The sequence below is a fragment of the Scyliorhinus torazame genome, chromosome 3 (genome assembly GCF_047496885.1).
Source record: "Scyliorhinus torazame isolate Kashiwa2021f chromosome 3, sScyTor2.1, whole genome shotgun sequence".
In the NCBI taxonomy this organism is placed as follows: Eukaryota; Metazoa; Chordata; class Chondrichthyes; order Carcharhiniformes; family Scyliorhinidae; genus Scyliorhinus; species Scyliorhinus torazame.
In genome coordinates this window covers 22,233,511-22,251,745 of record NC_092709.1, presented here as the reverse complement: position 1 = coordinate 22,251,745, position 18,235 = coordinate 22,233,511, and the positions used below count along the sequence as shown (strand labels likewise).

Here is an 18,235-nt window from a genome sequence, read left to right as displayed (position 1 = left end):
CATTTTTCAGTAACTTTAGTAAAATAAATTTCCTTCTCTTTGCTTCTATAGGCTAAAGAAATTCTTACAAAAGAGTCGAATGTACAGGAGGTGCGATGTCCTGTCACAGTGTGTGGTGATGTCCATGGGCAGTTTCATGATCTCATGGAACTGTTCAGAATTGGGGGCAAATCCCCTGATACCAATTACCTTTTCATGGGAGATTACGTTGACAGAGGTTATTACTCCGTTGAAACTGTCACATTACTCGTAGCATTAAAGGTATGATGTTTCCTTTCCATACTTGGAGTAGGCTGCCTTATGTTATACGCTTTGCACTTTGGTGATATTTCCCTAGAGATTGCTTACCTGGCAAAGTCCCACAGATTTGTTCAAAGTATGAATAAAACTTGCTCCGATTTAGTTATACCTTGTTCTAACATGTATCAACTGGGAACATGGCTGAAAAATATATACATTTTTTAAACACAGGTTCGTTATCGGGAACGTATCACAATATTGCGAGGAAATCATGAAAGCAGACAGATCACACAAGTATATGGGTTTTACGACGAATGCCTAAGAAAATATGGAAATGCCAGTGTTTGGAAGTACTTTACAGATTTGTTCGACTATCTCCCTTTGACAGCCTTAGTAGATGGTCAAGTGAGTAAAATGTGTTCTCATTTATTTCCCTTTTTCATACGGTTTAATTAAGTATTCCTGCTATTCAAAACCAAGCCTACTCCGTGTTCTGGCTTGGTGCTATGATTGCCCAATGTGCCTTCCTCATACTGTCAATAGCATATCAAATACAAAGGTTTCCGTCTGCATAATTCCACTGGCATACGTTCACAAGGGAGTCTGGAAATCCGCAAAAAGGTTAAATGCTTCCTGTCCTGGTTCACTAACTGGGAGCCAGTTCAGTACATGTCTGGTTTACCAACCTTTTAAAATGCTTCTTACTGGGGTGGCACAGTGGTTAGCACTGCTGCCTAATGGCACAGAGGACACAAGTTCAATCCTGGCCCCGGGTCACTATCCGTGTGGAGTTTGCACATTCTCCCCGTGTCTGCGTGGGTCTCACCCCCACAGCACACAGATGTGCAAGTTAGGTGGATTGGCCACACTAAATTGCCCCTTTATTGGAAAAAAGAATTGGGTACTCTAAATTTATTTTTAAAAATGCTTCTTAATGTTAAATGCTATGTTTTAGCCTAACCATTTTTAAAAGTTACTAGTTATTGACTGTTCTGTTGTATCTAATGATCAAGCAATACAACCATATATATGCAAACATGATTTAGGAGCAGGAGTAAGCCATTCAGCCCTTCGAGCCTGCTTCATCATTCAATAGAATCATGGCAGATCTGACTGTGACCTCCGCTTCACATTCCAGCTACCCTCTATACCCTTTGACTCCCTCTTAACAGTGTAACTAATTCCTTGGGGTTGAGCAAATGATTGCTTTTACAAGAAAACCGTTCTTGTGAGCCATTTGTTTGCTTTGGAGCAGGTGAATTTGTCACATGGATTCCTTATTCAGATTTAGGGAGTATTATTAGTCGGATTAAGGCACGTTGTCGAGCCTTAATCCGACAAAAGTACTGTAAAGGGGTGGGTTTTAAGTACTGTCCTTTTAGAAGAAGGAAGGAGAGATTTAGGGAGGGAATTCCAGAGCGTGGGCCTACACAGCTGAGGATGTGACCATCAATGAGGAGGTTACACAGGAGACAATGTCTCTGAAGGAGGGAGTGCTAGGGAGGGGTGGGGATCATGGTCATTGGCTATTACAGAGAGGGACAATAAATCATAGAATTTACAGTGCAGAGGAGACCATTCGGCCTATCAAGTCTGCACCGGCCCTTGGAAAGAGAACCCCACCTGAGCCCACACCATCTTATCCCGGTAACCCAGTAACACCACCTCTCTCTTTTTTGGGACCCTTGAGGGCAATTTAGAATGATCAATCCACCTAACCTGTCCATCTTTGGACTGTGGGAGGAAACCGGAGCACCCGGAGGAAACCCACACAGACACGGGGAAAACGTGCAGACTCTGCACAGCCACCCAAGCAAGAATCGAACCTGGGACACTGGCACTGTGGAACAACAGTGCTAACCGCTGTGCTACCATGCCGTAAAGGGATTTAAACTTAAACACTTGGATATGAATTTTTAAATTGAGGCAATGTGGGTTGCAAGGTAATAATCTTTATTGTCACAAATAGGCATACATTAACATTGCACTGAAGTTACTGCGAAAAGCCCCTAGTCGCCACACTCCAGCACCTGTTCGGGTACTGATGAGTCAGCAGAATTTGGTATCACATAGGATATGGACATCAAAGTTTTTTTGCAGAGTTCAAAAATTGGACGGCAGATAATGGAGCATTTGAATTGGGGTGAGGGTTTCGGCAGCATATGAGCAGAAGAAAGCAATATTATAGAGGTGGAAGTAGATATCCTAACTGGAAGGCATTTTAGTATGGATTGTGATGAAGAGGGGCACAGATTTGGGAGGTGACATTCAAGTAGTGGATATAAAATAACCAGTGCCATGTCCCGAGTTGGTAGGTTTAGGTGCACAAGAGGATTCAACGAGAGGTTCTCCTGAATATCATCTAGACCTCTATGTTGCCTCCAGAGACAGTGCCGAGCTCCCATTTTCATTTGAGTGAATAAATCAACCTGAAAGCTTGACTTTTCCTTGATCTTGCTTATGCGTGTTGTGTTCTCATAAATACTTTAAATCCAGGAGTGATTTAAAAAGGATGATTAAAAGATGAGCTGTTGATTTTTAATTTATTTCAAACTTTAAATTAAAATTAATTAAATGGGTAGAATTTGGGGAGGGAGCAATTCATTCTACAATCTTTAAAGGAAATTATGACTGTGTGTGTCATATGTATTTTGTATACAAATGTATTTTGAAAGTTTATATTTTATAGTTGTGGGACTTTTTCAATGTTCCTTTTTCATTAATACAGTACCGTGTTCACCTATTGATAATTTGGTGTCCACAGATTTTCTGTCTACATGGCGGCCTCTCTCCATCCATAGATACATTGGATCATATTCGAGCCTTGGATCGCCTACAGGAGGTACCTCACGAGGTAAGTTCCCTGCTATGCTGTTTGGGTGCCATTGATGCTAAAGCTATACGTTTTTTTTCCAAAGTGGTGGAAGAAATTGAAACGTCTGAGCCCTTTTAGGTCAAGGAATGGTCAATAAATTATTCACTCTGATTGCCTTTGGCCCAATGTTAACAGTGTACAATTGTAATAGTTGGCAACAGTCGCTTCGATCAGTCAGTGCAGATTGGAATGTTGCAAACACTGTCTTAATGTGTCTGCTGTTGTACAGTGTTTTGTTTTGTATTGTTCTCTCTGGAACGTCAAACTCTAAAGGCTTACATCTGTTTCACTTTTCCCAGTTTATTGAATTAGGCCATGTTGAATTGTTTTCTACTATTTAAAGTCCTATGAGTTAATTGTTTGGATCAGTTTTAATTCCCTTCATAACTTTGACGCCGAGTTGTTGAGAACCTGGAGGTCTGTGACTTGTAAAGAAAATAATCCAATTTTCTTTTATCTTTTCTCATACTGTAACTTCCTGATATTTAGGTCATCCTTGTAACTCATCTCTACGTTTTCTAAGGCAACAATAACCGTTCTCTGATTTGATGGCCAAAACTACAGGGTCTGACCAATATTTTGCCCAGCAGCACCAAGACTGCCCTTTTTCATCTTCCCTCAGTAAAAATAACTAGTTACTGTATTGACCTTGTTTTGATACAGCTAAACATATACAACATAACTCTTGACTAGTAAACTGTACGACTATTTAATTTAGAGGTTTGATGCCTTGTCATTGCCTAGACTTATTTGTATTGAGTTCAGCCAATAAGTTAGGCTGCATTGCACAAACATATAAATTAGGAGCTGGAGTAGGTCATTTGGGCCCTCAAGCCTGCTCTGCCATTTGATAACATCATGGCTGATCGGATTGTGGCTTAAACTTTACTTTCCGGACTTCCGGTTGCGGCTATGCAGAGCTAAGTCGCACGTTCGGCAGCTCCCGCTTGGAACGGACTTTTGGGCTCTTTTCAGGGCCCTCAATGGCATTTTTTCGAGGTGAGTGACTGCCCTCAACATCAAGGAGCCCTAGAAAAACAGAAGTCGATGGGATTCAGGGGAAACCTCTCTGCTGGTTGGATTCTTACCTGGCATAAAAGAAGATGGTTGTGGTTATTGGAAGTCAATCATCTCAGTTCCAGGGCATCACTGGAAGAGTCCTAGGCACAAACATCTTCAGCTACTTCATCAATGACCCTTCTTCCATAAGGTCAGAAGTGGGGATGTTCGCCAATGTTCACCATTTGCAACTCTACAGATACTGTAACAGTTCATGTCCAAATGCAGCAAGACCTGGATAATATTCAGCTTAGGCTAGAGAAGTGGCAAGTAACATTCGCACTACGCAAGAGAGAATCTAACCATTGCACCTTGATGTTCAATGACATTACCATTGCTGAATCCGCCACTATCAGTATCCTGCGGGTTACCATTGACCAGGAACTGAACTGGACTAACCATATAAATAAATATGTGGCTACAAGAGGAGGTCAGCAGCTAGGAATTCTGCAAAAAAAGCCTTTCCACCATCTACAAGGCACAAGTCAGGAATGTGATGGTCATGCCTGGATGAGTACTGCTCCAACAGCACTCCAGAAGCTCAATGCCATCCAGGACACAGCAGCGACTTGATTGGCACTCCATCGACAAACATTTGGTCCCTCCACCATGGACGCACAGAGGCGGCAGCATGTACCATCTACAAGATGCACTGCAGGTACTCGCAGAGATTGCTCAGATAGCACTTGCAAATCCTCAGTCGCTATCATCTAAAGGGCCTGGGCAGCAAAAATGGGAAGACCACCACCTGCAAGTTCCCCTCCAAGCCACACACCATAGTGACTTGGAAATATATCGTTGCTTGTTCACCGTCAGCGAGTCAGAATCCTGGACCTCCCCTCTTAATAGCATTGCGGGTGCACCTACACTACTTGGACTGCAGCAGTTCAAGAAGACAGTCCACCGCCACCATCTCGAGAGCAATTGGGGATGGGCAACAAATGCTGGGCTATCGAGCAACGCCCACATCGCATGAACAAATATGAAAAGAATCTCTTAATTCTGCAATGCTCTCCATTTAAATAGACAGCTTTTCCCCACATAACTGTCTACCAAATTTTTGAAGCTTCCTGCTTTCTGTCTCCCTCCTTTCTTGAATGGACGAGTTACATTCTCTATTTTCCAATCTTTCCAGAATCTGGAGAATTTTGGAAAATTACAACCAATGCATCTCCTATCTCTGCAGCCACTTCTTTTAAGACCCTAAGATTAAGTTCAACAGATCTGGAGACTTGTCAGCCTTAAGTTTGAATAGTTTTCTCAGTACACTTTCTCCAAGTTCCTCCTTCCCTTTCACCTCTTGATTTACAAGTATTTCTCAATATTGTTCCTCGTGATTTGAACTTCCTTCACTTTGTCTTCAAATTTGGGAAATTTGCTTATGCCTGTTTAAAAATTATCAGTCAATGCTAAAAGTACCAAACATACCCAGGCAGACCATTGACCTTTTTTTTTGGTCAAGTTTGAAGGGTCTGGGATCTACTCAAGAAAAACTGGCCCTCTTCTCTTTAGCAGTGCTGTTACTTCTGTTTGTGTCGTTTTTAATCTATGGATTATTTTGGTTGCTTTTAACTTTCCATACAGCATATTCCACCGCTCCTCTCCTGAAAGCATGGACTTAAGTTGGATTGTGTACTGTGCAGTACTTCCTTAAATGGCCATTGTACACGTGATTGGTCTAGCTTTTCAGCACCGTACTGGCCAAAGCAGCCAACTTGTGTTCAATGTCCTTGCATGATGCCCATATTCTTCCAAAAGCTTACTGTCTTCGGGTCACTAGGTGTAAGAATAATGGTCTCTCTAATTCAGAGGCACTGAGGACAACTGTAAAGTTGTAATAAAAACAAGAAAATACTGGACAATCTCAGCAGGTCTGACAGCATCTGTGGCGAGAGAGAAGGGAGCTCACGTTTCGAGTCGGGATGACTCTTTGTAAAAGCTGTACACGTGTATCTGCACATCCGCAGTAGTTTGCTTTTAGCTGCAGAGCTGTAATGCCACCCTGGCTGAGATCAGCCTAATGCTTGCACATGTGATCTTACTGGTGTTTGGCTCACTATTTGATTTCTTTACCAACTGAGCAACCAGAGAGCTTTAAAATTAATAATTTTTAACTTTCACTTGTGATGTAAAAATTGCTTTTGAGTGTTTAACATACTTGAAATGTTACCTGAAGTGAATGTATTTTTGCATGCATTTAACTTTAATCTTGCTTACTGTTTAAAGGTACAGGCTTAAAACTGTTTATCAGCAAGCTGCTCAGTGAGGAGCATGTGTGTATTGTGGTCAAGACTTTATTAAGACTATGTAGCTATATGACTCCTGTTACTTTTTATTCAATCAGGGTCCAATGTGTGATCTGTTGTGGTCAGATCCTGATGATCGTGGCGGTTGGGGGATTTCTCCACGAGGTGCTGGATACACTTTTGGACAAGATATTTCTGAAACATTTAACCATGCAAATGGACTCACTCTGGTGTCTCGAGCTCATCAGCTTGTAATGGAGGTAAGGGAAAATGTACTTCAACCACAATTATACTGTCACTTAAATGAAGTATGGAACAACTCGACATGTATCTCAAAGACAAGTAGGTTAACATTTTGAGACTGTTTTCACCACCAACCTTTGGTTTTAAAGAAAGTCCTTTACAGGACCCACCTATTTCAGTGTCTAAAACAACTGATCATTGCCCTGTTAATTTAACTGCAGCTAACCTAGCCTTGTATCAAAAATGAAATCATAGGAACTTTTCCAAATAAGTATCAAACCAGTATTTGAAAAAGAGCATGGCTATATTTGGCTGAATAAGATTATGTTCAATAGTTTCCTTCTGAATGTTCTGTTTTAGAATAAACAAAGTTTGTCTGACACCTTGTGTGGTGTCACAACAGTTACGCAGCCCTCTACAAAATTGTAAAAGCAGAATAATTAACTTGGATTTTGATAATCAACCATGGGAGTAAAACATTCCAGTCACCTTGTATTCATCCCTCAATCTGGACTGGCCACAGAGAATATGAAGATGTCCATTTTTAAAAAGTTAAAATAGTTGGTGGTTTCATGAAACCTAAGTTCAGATTCTGCTAACTTGATTAGTAATGCCCCAGAGTTAGTATTGAATTTGGGAAGATGTTACACTCTCTGTAGAGACTGGTACGTTTTTAAACCAAATCCGAACCTCCAGTTATTAACTGAAAAAAGCCACCTAACAAAGGGAATGGAAAAACAACTTCAACTGTCAAAAAAAAAACTATATCCGTGAACCCAAAATTCCAAACAGAACTCTCTCCATTCTGTTTTTAATTTCAACCGAGCACCCCTTTTTATGTTTCTGTTTCTTGAATGTATTCGGATCTCCTTCAACCAAACTAATGTTTGTCTCCGCTCTCAAGGATTTACTGTGGTTTTTCTCCTGTTTCCTGTTATCTTTCAAGGTGGGGGGTTTCTTGTTTTTTTTTAAAAAATTCGTTCATGTGCGTCACAATCTGGGCCGGCATTTATTGCCAATCCCTTGAGGGGGCAGTTAAAAGTCGACCACGTTGCTGTGGATCTGGAATCACATGAAGGCCAAGTAGGACGGCAGATTTCCTTCCCTAAAATACTTGAGTGAGTCATTAGACTTTTAATTCCAGATTTTAATTGAATTCCCATCTCACCATCTGCAGTGGCGGGATTTAAAACTGGGTCATGTGGGAGCATTTTCAAGGACTGAGTATTGAGCTAGCTTTTACATGGGGTTGCTCCTTCTTAGTTACAGTTCAGATAAACACAAAGGCCTGCGGACACATTAACTCTGGTTAAGACAGCTTTATTTTCAAAGCTTGGTCAACGTACGAGGGAGAGTGATTTGGGTAAATGGCACAACCATTCTGCTTTACAATGGTTCAGGTGCAGCAGTTATACAATTTTCCAAAAATCACTAGCCCACACTAATTGGACTCGATCCAATCCTTGGAGCTGTCAATTTTACCTTGACCAATGAAGTTTACTTTAGGCAGCATGGTGACTGTGTGATCAGCTCATGATTTAACCCCATCCTGACATCTGTTGTTTTCCATGACTCTTGTATCCGTTATGTCTTGTTCTCCCCTGTTCCCATGTTACTTATCTCAGCCAGTTCCTGCCTATCTCATTGTTTGTCTGGGTGCAGGATGTTGAAGCTGGTTCCTCTTTGTACCATGGATTGTCTGAGACAGGATGTTGGGGCTACTGAGAAGAACTGCTTATTGAGCTGGCTCTATTATTATTGACCGCATTATTTCTGTTTGTCTCAAAAGCATGGGCAAGTCAGCTAGCTTAAATCCCATCATGCACTGCGGCCACTGCTTGTTACTGCTAAGTTCAAAAAAATACATGTTTAATTGATAATAATGATTACTGGGTATACTTTCTATGATTCTCAATAAACTAACTTATGTAGAACTATTCTAGTGTTATCCGAGCTATCCAGTTTTAAGGGGTCTCATCTCAGGACCCCTTTCAGGTCATACCAGAGCATTTCTCTGGGTCTCTGGTTTACTAGTCCAGTGACAATACCACTATGCCACCACCTCCCCACTAGCATTCATTGAACCATTCGGCCCATCGAGTCTGCACCGGCCCTTGGAAAGAGCACCCTACTTAATCCCACGCCTCCACCCTATCCCCATAACCCAGTGACCCCACCTAACCCTTTTTGGACACGAAGGGCAATTTATCATGGCCAATCCACCTAACCTGCAAATCTTTGGACTGTGGGAGAACTCGGAGGAAATCCACGCAGACACTGGGAGAACGTGCAGACTCTGCACAGACAGTGACCCAAGCCGGGAATCGAACCTGGGACCCTGGAGCTGTGAAACAACTGTGCTACCATGCTGCCCTCTGATTCAGCTAGGTGAATCCTCCAGCCCTACTTCATCATATGAATCCGGATTTCCCCAACCTGAGTAAGTGTGGCATTCGCATCCTTGTGTGATGGCTCTGAATCAGAAACATCCTTGGTTCCTGATGGCCCTCTGCCACTTGTTCTGGCAGTTGGTAGATTCTCTCTATATTAAAACAACAACAATAAAACTTCCAAACCCCCACAGCCTTCTCCATGGTAGGTGACACAAGTCCTGTCCCAAATAGAAATGGAAATAAATTATCTTTAAACCTGTCCTATGACATGAAAAATATAAAAAGATACTTTTAAAACTTTTTTGTTTAGCAGGTTCCTTCAAACCTTCCTTTGATCTGCCAAAATTACGTGAATAATCTAACCCCACCCCCCCCCCTGTTTACACCTTGACTTTCTCCTGAGATGCCTACACATAGCCTGTCTCGTCAAGGGATATTCAGAGAGGTCACTATAATCCTAGGTGTTAATATCCTTTGAAACCATCTCGGCAATGCAATACGATTTCCCCTTTGATCTATAAGTCCAGGCCTACCTGATTCAGACCAAGCATTTACACATTTATCCTACATTAAAAAATTACAATTTCCAAAGTAAAAAGAAATGCTATAATATATTGTGACAAAGAGGCTTATTTCACGAGGCAGCAGAACCAGATGCCATTATTGAACAGTGTGGATTTTTCATGGACTGTATAACCCACTGTGTCTTAATACTGATTCTGCTGTTAACCAATTATCAAATCTAATTGTGAATTTGTTTAATAATTTAAACCATGGAGAAAAGCAGTTGAGTGGGGTCAGTTTGGTTGTATGAGAAATTAGAAAACCAACTAAATGAGTTAGAGGGGCCGCGCGGGCTCAGTCGAAGTTAGTAAAGTTTCCAGAACACTTAATAGAGCAGAGAGTATCGAAAGTGGCACAGTGTTTAGCACTGTTGCTTCACAGCTCCAGGGTCCCAGGTTCGATTCCCGGCTTGGGTCACTGTCTGTGTGGAGTCTGCACGTTCTCCCAGTGTCTGCGTGGGTTTCCTCCGGGTGCTCAGGTTTCCTCCCACAGTCGAAAGATGTGCAGGTTAGGGGGTGTGGGTCGGAGAGGGCAAGGTGTCAGAGATATACCGAGAGATGAGGGAAGAGGGGGAGGAGTTGGTGGGCGAATTAAAAGGAAAGTGGGAAGAAGAGCTAGGGGAGGAGATAGAGGAGGGTATGTGGGCTGATGCCCTAAGCAGGGTAAATTCCTCTTCCTCATGCGCCAGGCTTAGCCTGATTCAATTCAAGGAGCTACATAGAGCACACATAACGGGAGCAAGACTGAGCAGGTTCTTTGGAGTGGAGGACAAGTGTGGGAGGTGCGGCAGAAGCCCGGCAAACCACGCACATATGTTTTGATCGTGCCCGGCACTGGAGGGGTATTGGAAGGGAGTGACGGGTGTGATTTCTAAGGTGGTGAAGGCCCGGGTCAAACCAGGCTGGGGGCTAGCTCTATTTGGAGTTGCGGATGAGCCGGGAGTGCAGGAGGCGAAAGAGGCCGACGTTGTGGCCTTTGCGTCCCTAGTAGCCCGGCGTAGGATTCTACTCACGTGGAAGGAGGCAAAACCCCCCGGACTGGAGGCCTGGGTAAACGATATGGCGGGGTTCATAAAACTGGAGCGGATAAAGTTTGCCCTGAGAGCATCGGCTCAAGGGTTCACCAGGCGGTGGCAGCCATCCCTTGACTACCTAGAGGAACGTTAGAGGGAAGACAGATGACCAGCAGCAGCAACCCAGGAGGGGGGGGGGGGGGGGGGGGGGGGGGGTGGAAGTTTTAGTTTATGTTAAATGATTAGAGTATTAGCCATTTGTTGATTGTTAAACTTTCTTTACTGTTATGTTTGTTCTGTAAGGTAAAAAAAAAATTGTTTGAAAAAATTTCAATAAAACATTTTTTTTAAAAAGAAAGATGTGCAGGTTCGGTGGATTGGCCATGCTAAATTGCCCTTAGTGCCCAAAAAGGTTAGGTGGGGTTACGGGGATAGGGTGGAGGTGTGGGCTTAAGTAGGGCGCCCTTTCCAAGGGCCGGTGCAGACTCGATGGGCCGAATGGCCTCCTTCTGCACTGTAAATTCTATGATCTCTATGAATTCAACTGCAAAAAAGGGGACAACTATGAGGGGAGGGGGGGGGGGGGTCAAGGCAGGACTGAGGGTGTTGTACCTAAAGATGTGCAGTATACAAAACGAGGTAAATGAGCTTGTTGTGCACATTGAAATTGGTGGGTACGATGGTGTGGGCATCACAGATGTGACTGCAAGGGGATCAGGGCTGGGATCTAAATATCCAAGGATATGTGTCCTATTGAAAGGACATGCCAGGGGGTGGCATGTGGCACAGTGGATAGCACTGGGACTGCGGCGCTGAGGACCCGGGTTTGAATCCCAGCCCTGGGTCACTCTCCGTGTGGAGTTTGCATATTCTCCCCGTGTCTGCTTGGGTCTCACCCCCACAACCCAAAGATGTGCAGGTTAGGTGGATTGGCCACACTAAATTGCCCCGTGGGGGAAAAAAAATACTCTTTTTTTTATTAATAAAAAAATGTTTTAATGAAAAAAAAAGGAAAGGACATGCCAATGGGCAGAGGGGCGGGGTTACATTGTTAGTAAGAATTTAACTTAAATCAAAATGATCGGCGGAGGCTTGGAGGGCCGATTGGCCTGTTCCTGTGCTGTACGTTGCTTTGTTCTTTGATAGCAAGAAGCGATATCGAATCGGAACGCATAGAATCTGTGTGGGTAGAGTTGAGGAATCGCAGAGGAAAAAGGACCCTGATGGGAGTTATGTCCCTTAGCAGTAGTCAGGATGTGGGGCAGGAAATAAATCAGGAGATCGGAAAGGCAGATAAGAAAGGCAATATTACACTAATCATAGGAGATTTCAATATGCAGGTGGACTGGGAAAATCAGGTTTTCTTTTGGAGCAGCCTGTAGTAGAGCCCACTTGGGCACAAGAAATCCTGGTTTTGGTGATGTGTAGTGAGGCAGACTTGATTCGGGAACTTGGTGAAGGAACCCCTAGGGGGCAGTGACCACAATATAATAGAGTTCACCCTGCAGTTTGAGAGGGAGTAGCTGGAATCAGATATAATGGTTTTGGAATTAAATAAAAGTAACTACACAGACATTAGGGAGGAGCTGGCTGGAGTTGATTCGAAGGGGAGCCTAGCACGTAAGACAGTTGAACAGTAATGGCAGGAAGTTCTTTAGGGGTGGGTTATTTGGGAGGCGCACACACATTCATCCCAAGGAGGAGGAAACATGATACTGGAAGGACAAGGCAACCTTGGCTGAAAAGGGAAATCAAGGACAGCATAAAAGCTAAGGAAAAAGTATACAATGTGGCAAAGGTTAGTAGGAAGCCTTTAAAAGCAAGCAGAGGACAACGAAAAAAGCAATGAGAGGACGGCACGGTGGCGCAACGGTTAGCACGGCTGCCTCACTGTGCTGAGGACCCGGGTTTGATCCCGGGTCACTGTCCGTGTGGAGTTTGCACATTCTCCCCGTGTCTGCGAGAGCACCCCTTCAACCCAAAGATGTGCAGGATAGGTGAATTGAGCACGCTAATTGCCCCTTAATTGGGTGAAAAAAGAATTGGGTACTCTAAATGTATTTTTTAAAAAGCAATGAGGGATGTGAAGATGAAATATGAGTGATGAATTGTACACCGCCATAAATAACAGTGGAACAGAATACCTGGAGGCCTTGTTCAATGTGGCTGGGGGACTTCAACCAGGCCAACCTCAAGAGTACACTGCCAAAATTCCACCAACACATCTGTCCCAACATCCTTGATCACTGCCACACAAACATCAGTCCTTTTAGGACCGAGGTGAGGAGAACATTTTGCTTCCTGTCCCTTAACCAGCTTTCTATCCACCTTAAGACATTACCAGCTCCGGTTTCCTCCCACATGTCCCAAGACGTGCTGTTGGGTAATTTGGATATTCTGAATTCTCCCCCTGTGTACCCGAACAGGTGCCAGAATGTGGCGACTAGCTTTTCACAGTAACTTCATTGGAGTGTTAATGTAAGCCTACTTGTGACAATAAAGATTATTATTATTAGGGAACTAAATTTTATCTCCAAATTTGCAGATGGTACAAAGTTGGATGGGAAAGTGAGTTGTAAGGAGGATGCAGAGATGCTTCAGTGGGATTTGGACAGGGCTGAGTGAGTGGGCACACGTATGGCAAATGCAGTATAATTTGAATGAATGTGAAGTTATCTGCTTTGGTAGCAAAAATAGGAAGGCAGATTATTATTTGAATGGGTGTAAATTGAGAGAGGTGGGTACTCAACGAGACCTTGGGAGTCCTCGTGCATCAGTCGCTGAAAGTAAGTGGCAAGGTACAGAAGGCAAATGGTATGTTGGCCTTCATAGTGAGAGGATTTGAATATAAGGATGTATATCTGCAATTGTATAGGGCATTGGTGAGGGCACACCTGGAGTATTGTGTGCAGTATCTGAGGAAGGATGTTCTTGCTGTGGGGGGAGTGCATAAAAAGGTATACCAGGCTGATTCCTGGGAAGGCAGGACTGTCCTATGAGGAAAGACTAAATCGGTTACGATTATATTCTTTGGAGTTTAGAAGAGTGAGAGGGGGTCTCATAGAAACTTAGAGAATTCGAACAGGATGCGACAGGTGTAGATTCAGAAAGAATGTTGCCGATGGTGGAGTGTCCAGAACTAGGGGTCATAATTTGAGGATCAGGGGTAAACCTTTTAGGAGTGAGGTGATGAGAAATTTCTTCACCCAGAGAGTGATGAACCTGTGGAAATCACTACCACAAAAAGTAGTTGAGACCAAAACATTGTGTAATTTCAAGAAGGAATTAGATATAGCTCTTGGGGCTAAAGCAAAGGAGGGGGGGGGGAGGGGGAGGAAGAGTTGGGATCAGGGTATTGAACTTGATGATCAGCCACAAATGGTGGAGCATGCTTGCAGGGCCGAATGGCCTCCTTCTACTTTCTATGTATATACTTAACTTAGTTTGATAAACATCTGACGAGTTATCATGGGACTCTTAAGGATCTACTAATTAAATCAGGTACTGTAACTGAAAAGCTTTAGTGTGATGATCCTGAGCACTTACTGGGGCATTTTATTGTATCAATTTTTATGAGGAGTAATGATGTTACCTCCTTGCAAGTTGTTAAAGATCTTCCAATTGTTTTATCCCAGGGGTACAACTGGTGCCATGATCGAAATGTGGTAACGATATTCAGTGCTCCAAATTATTGTTATCGCTGTGGTAACCAAGCTGCTATAATGGAGCTAGATGACACACTGAAGTATTCCTTGTAAGTATAATGGAATTTACGTTTAAGGATATTTTAACATTGTTTCAGATTGTGCCATTATTTTTATAATGTTCAGCCAAAGGCAAAATATTGTTTGGGTTGCAGATGATGGGCTTAAGCTCCCATCTTTCAGCACTAGATTTAACATGTTCATATGGTAAAAGTTTCCCACTTGTATGTCTGGTAACTGGGTAAACCCCTTGAGCCGTGTTGATACTTGTGCAAAGATGGGCCCAGTGGTCAAAGGATGTGGCCTAGTCATGGAAAAGTAACTCTTCATTGATGTGATGGAAGTTCAAATTGTAATGTTCGATCAACACTGGACTTGCCCAGGGCTTGACCTGAGAGGAAGGGAGAGAATTAATTCAATCGCCTTTTAGTTCTGCTGCACCGCTAAGCAACGAATGACTGAGTAATATAAAGGGGAAAATAGTACTTGCCTTTTGTGCTTTTGACTGAGAGCCTGTGATGAGAGGAAATGCATAAATGCTGAATACAAATCTCTCTCTCTCCTTCCTCTCTCCTCGCACTCGCTCCCTCTGTTCTCTTCCTTTGCTTTTCAGCTCTCCAAAAGATTCAATAGCCCAACTGCTATCCATTTCTTTTAAAGTTTTGATAGCTTCCTTTTACTGGGTTGCAGTTCCCCCTGCAGGGGGCTTCCTGTAGTACCTTGCCCCAGGTGCTGGATAGGGTGCTCTGGCTGATCTTTGACTTCTGTAGTCTCAGGATACTGAAGCAAAATGGTTCATCTATCCTGCTACTCCAGCGCAAATCAGCAATCTGGTGTCATTTCCGTGATAATTTTTGAGTAACTCTGCTTCTTTCAAACGTTTGTGAATGTTTTTAATGTATCTTTGTCACAAAACCTGAAATCTTGTGAAGGGAAATCGATCTGTTGTCTAATTTAGGGTTATTGACTCTTGCAATTTGTAAATATATTATAAAACATAGGAGCAGAATTAGGCTGTTCAGCCCATCGAGTCTGCTCCGCCATTCAATCATGGCTGATCTGTTTCTCATCCCCATTCTCCTGCCTTCTCCCCATAACCACTGCTCCCCCTATTAATCAAGAACCTATCTATATCTTAAATACACCAGTGATTTGGCCTCCACTGCCTTTTGTGGCAAAAAATTCCACAGACTCGCCACCCTCTGGCTGAAGTACAAAGAACAATACAGCACAGGAACAGCCCTTTCGGCCCTCCAAGCCTGCGCCGACCATGGTACCTGTCTAAACTAAAACCGTATGCACTTAAGGAGTCCATATCCTGCCATTCCCACCTTATTCATATATTTGTCTAGATGCTCCTTAAATGCCGCTATCGTACCTGCTCTCACCACCTCCCCAGGCAACACGTTCCATATATTTACCACCCTCTGTGTTTTTAAAAAAAAAACTTTGCCTCGCACATCTGTTCTAAACTTTCCCCACGCACTTTAAACTTATGTCCCCTAGTGCTTGACTCTCTACCCCAGGAAAGAGCATCTGACTATCCACTCTGTCCATGCGCTCATAATCTTGTCGACTTCTATCAGGTTCCAGTGAGAACGGACCGAGTTTATCTAACCTCTCCTCAGCTAATGCCCTCCATACCAGGCAACATCCTAGTAAACTGCTTCTATACATTCTCCAAAGCATCCACATCCTTCTGATGTTGTGGCGACCAGAATGGTACAGAATATTCCAAATGAGGCCTAACTAAGGACCTGTACAGCTACAACATGACTTGCCAATTTTTATATTCATCGCCCCGTCCGAAGAAGGCCAGCATGCCCATATGCCTTCTTGACCACTTTATCCACATGCATTGCCACTTTTAGAGATTGGTGTACATGCATGCTCAGATCTCTGCCTGTCAATACTCTCAAGAGTTCTACCATTTACTATAATTCCTACAGGCATTGGACCTTCCAAAGTGCATTACCTCACACGTGTCCGGATTAAACTCCATCTGCCATTTCTCTGCCCAAGACTCCAACCAGTTTATATCTTGCTGTATCCCCTGACAATCCTCTTCACTATCCACAACTCCACCAATTTTTATATCGTCAGCGAAATTTCTCCTCATCTCAGTTTTAAAGGATTGTCCCTTCAGTCTGAGGCTGTGCCCATAGGGTTCTAGTTTTTCCTACTAGTGGAAACATCTTCACCACTTTATCTAGGCCGCTCCGTATCCTGTAAGTTTCAATAAGATACTTGAAAGAGCTTGATTTAACGACCTCATCATGCCAAACCTGGTGTCGCAGCAAGGCTGTTGCGAGACGTTGCAATCTGGATCTTGCCTGCGCTGGACTTGATCCAGGTCTGCATATTTAAGTGAGCCATTCAGCTCATTTAAATATACATGCACTGGATTCTCTGCGCTCCCCAGAGCCAACGGCCTCCCCGGCGAGGCCTCGACCGGGCACTGTTTACTACTGGGAGGGGTGGGGGGTGCCTTAAAAGGGGAATTGGGGAGGCCTGATGGGGCAGGGAGCCCTCAGCGACCCCATAGGGTGTCCTCACTAATTTTCAGTTTTCATTTAAACTAGCACGTGAAACATTCAGTAACTTTTCAATGTAGGCAAAAGCAGCTCAGAAGAGCAGCAGATGTTTGCTGATATGAGCTCCTGCTTAAATTCTCATTGCTTTTTTTAAAAGTGGCTACCTTTTTAGTATTATAAAGCCTCTTTGATGCAAAATAGTAAATTTGTACCTTGATGCCTCTTCATGTATGAAGGGATGTACCTTCATGCCTCTTTGGTTCATGTATTAAGTGCAACTCCTTTCCTCTCAGCCTCCAGTTTGATCCAGCGCCTCGCCGTGGGGAGCCTCATGTCACCCGCCGTACTCCAGACTACTTCCTGTAAAGAGTTCTTAATTGTACACTACAACCACGCCAGCAGGTCACCTGCTACAGAAAAAGCAACAATAATTTAAATGTTTTTCTAAAATTACTTCTGTTTGTCACAACTTAATAGCATTAACACGGACCAAATGTGCCATACTGAAGGCAGTCCTATGCCTGGAGCATTGAGCACAATTTAACAGTGATTACTATCTTTGTTTTGTTTCAGTATGGAAAATATGGTATTCAATCCCCAACAGACAGATTTTGTCTGCTGTTACGTCACTTTGTTTTACCCAGAGACTGTGAAATATTGATGTACAAATACTATAATAAACAGGTCCAAATGCAACAGTCATGACATTTTTAGTTGTAGTTTTAACAGGCATGTGTTGCTTTCCCGTCCTTTTTTTGTTTTCAGTAAGAGGCACACAAAACTTGTTCTGAATGTATGCTACGAATAATTGAAGGGGACTCGTAATGCCCCTTCTGGAGTGTTCGAGAAAATGTCCCTTTTCAATGTTTGAATCACTGTTCTGTGTTACTGTACTTTTTTTCTGTATATATTTGACATAAAAGTGCTTGCGACTTAACTTGGTGTATTTGAACAATAAACTACTTCAAATAATCAGTCACTGGGTTTCCGTAAGATACTTTAGATTATTAAATGAAAAGTAGTAGTTTATCTTAAATTGAACTTAAATCACAGTTATGAGCAAATATGGGCAAACATCCTGAAGTCTTGTTTAATTTTTTCACTTAGATTTTCTTCTTACTCTAATAAAATACAAAACTTGAACCTTGGACTGGTTAGTGTGGTCTCATCCATTCTTTCCCACACATTTTACACCTTGATATTTGCAATCAGTTTTTAAAAATCATAGGCTGATTCCAAAACTTCTCGGATCATTTCTATTTCTGCTCTTTTCAAACTTAGGATTTCTGTAATGGGAATCATTGTTATTGGATGTTCTGTTGTGAAATTTATCTCTGTCTGACCTATTTACAGAAACACTTCAAC

At 42.9% G+C, this 18,235-nt stretch overlaps 1 protein-coding gene across 2 annotated transcripts in view; it reads left to right on the top strand.

Moving 5' to 3' along the window:
• Window positions 1-18,018, top strand: part of ppp2cb (protein phosphatase 2, catalytic subunit, beta isozyme) — a 40,361-nt gene extending 22,343 nt beyond the window's left edge. For both annotated transcript variants that reach the window (XM_072495396.1, XM_072495397.1), the window contains exons 2-7: window positions 52-261; window positions 472-645; window positions 3,005-3,094; window positions 6,519-6,680; window positions 14,268-14,386; window positions 17,164-18,018. In XM_072495396.1, coding sequence (XP_072351497.1) covers window positions 52-261; window positions 472-645; window positions 3,005-3,094; window positions 6,519-6,680; window positions 14,268-14,386; window positions 17,164-17,236 — 828 coding nt within the window. In that variant the 3' untranslated portion in view covers window positions 17,237-18,018. The remainder of the gene's footprint in view (window positions 1-51; window positions 262-471; window positions 646-3,004; window positions 3,095-6,518; window positions 6,681-14,267; window positions 14,387-17,163) is intronic.
• Window positions 18,019-18,235: the final 217 nt, after the last annotated feature.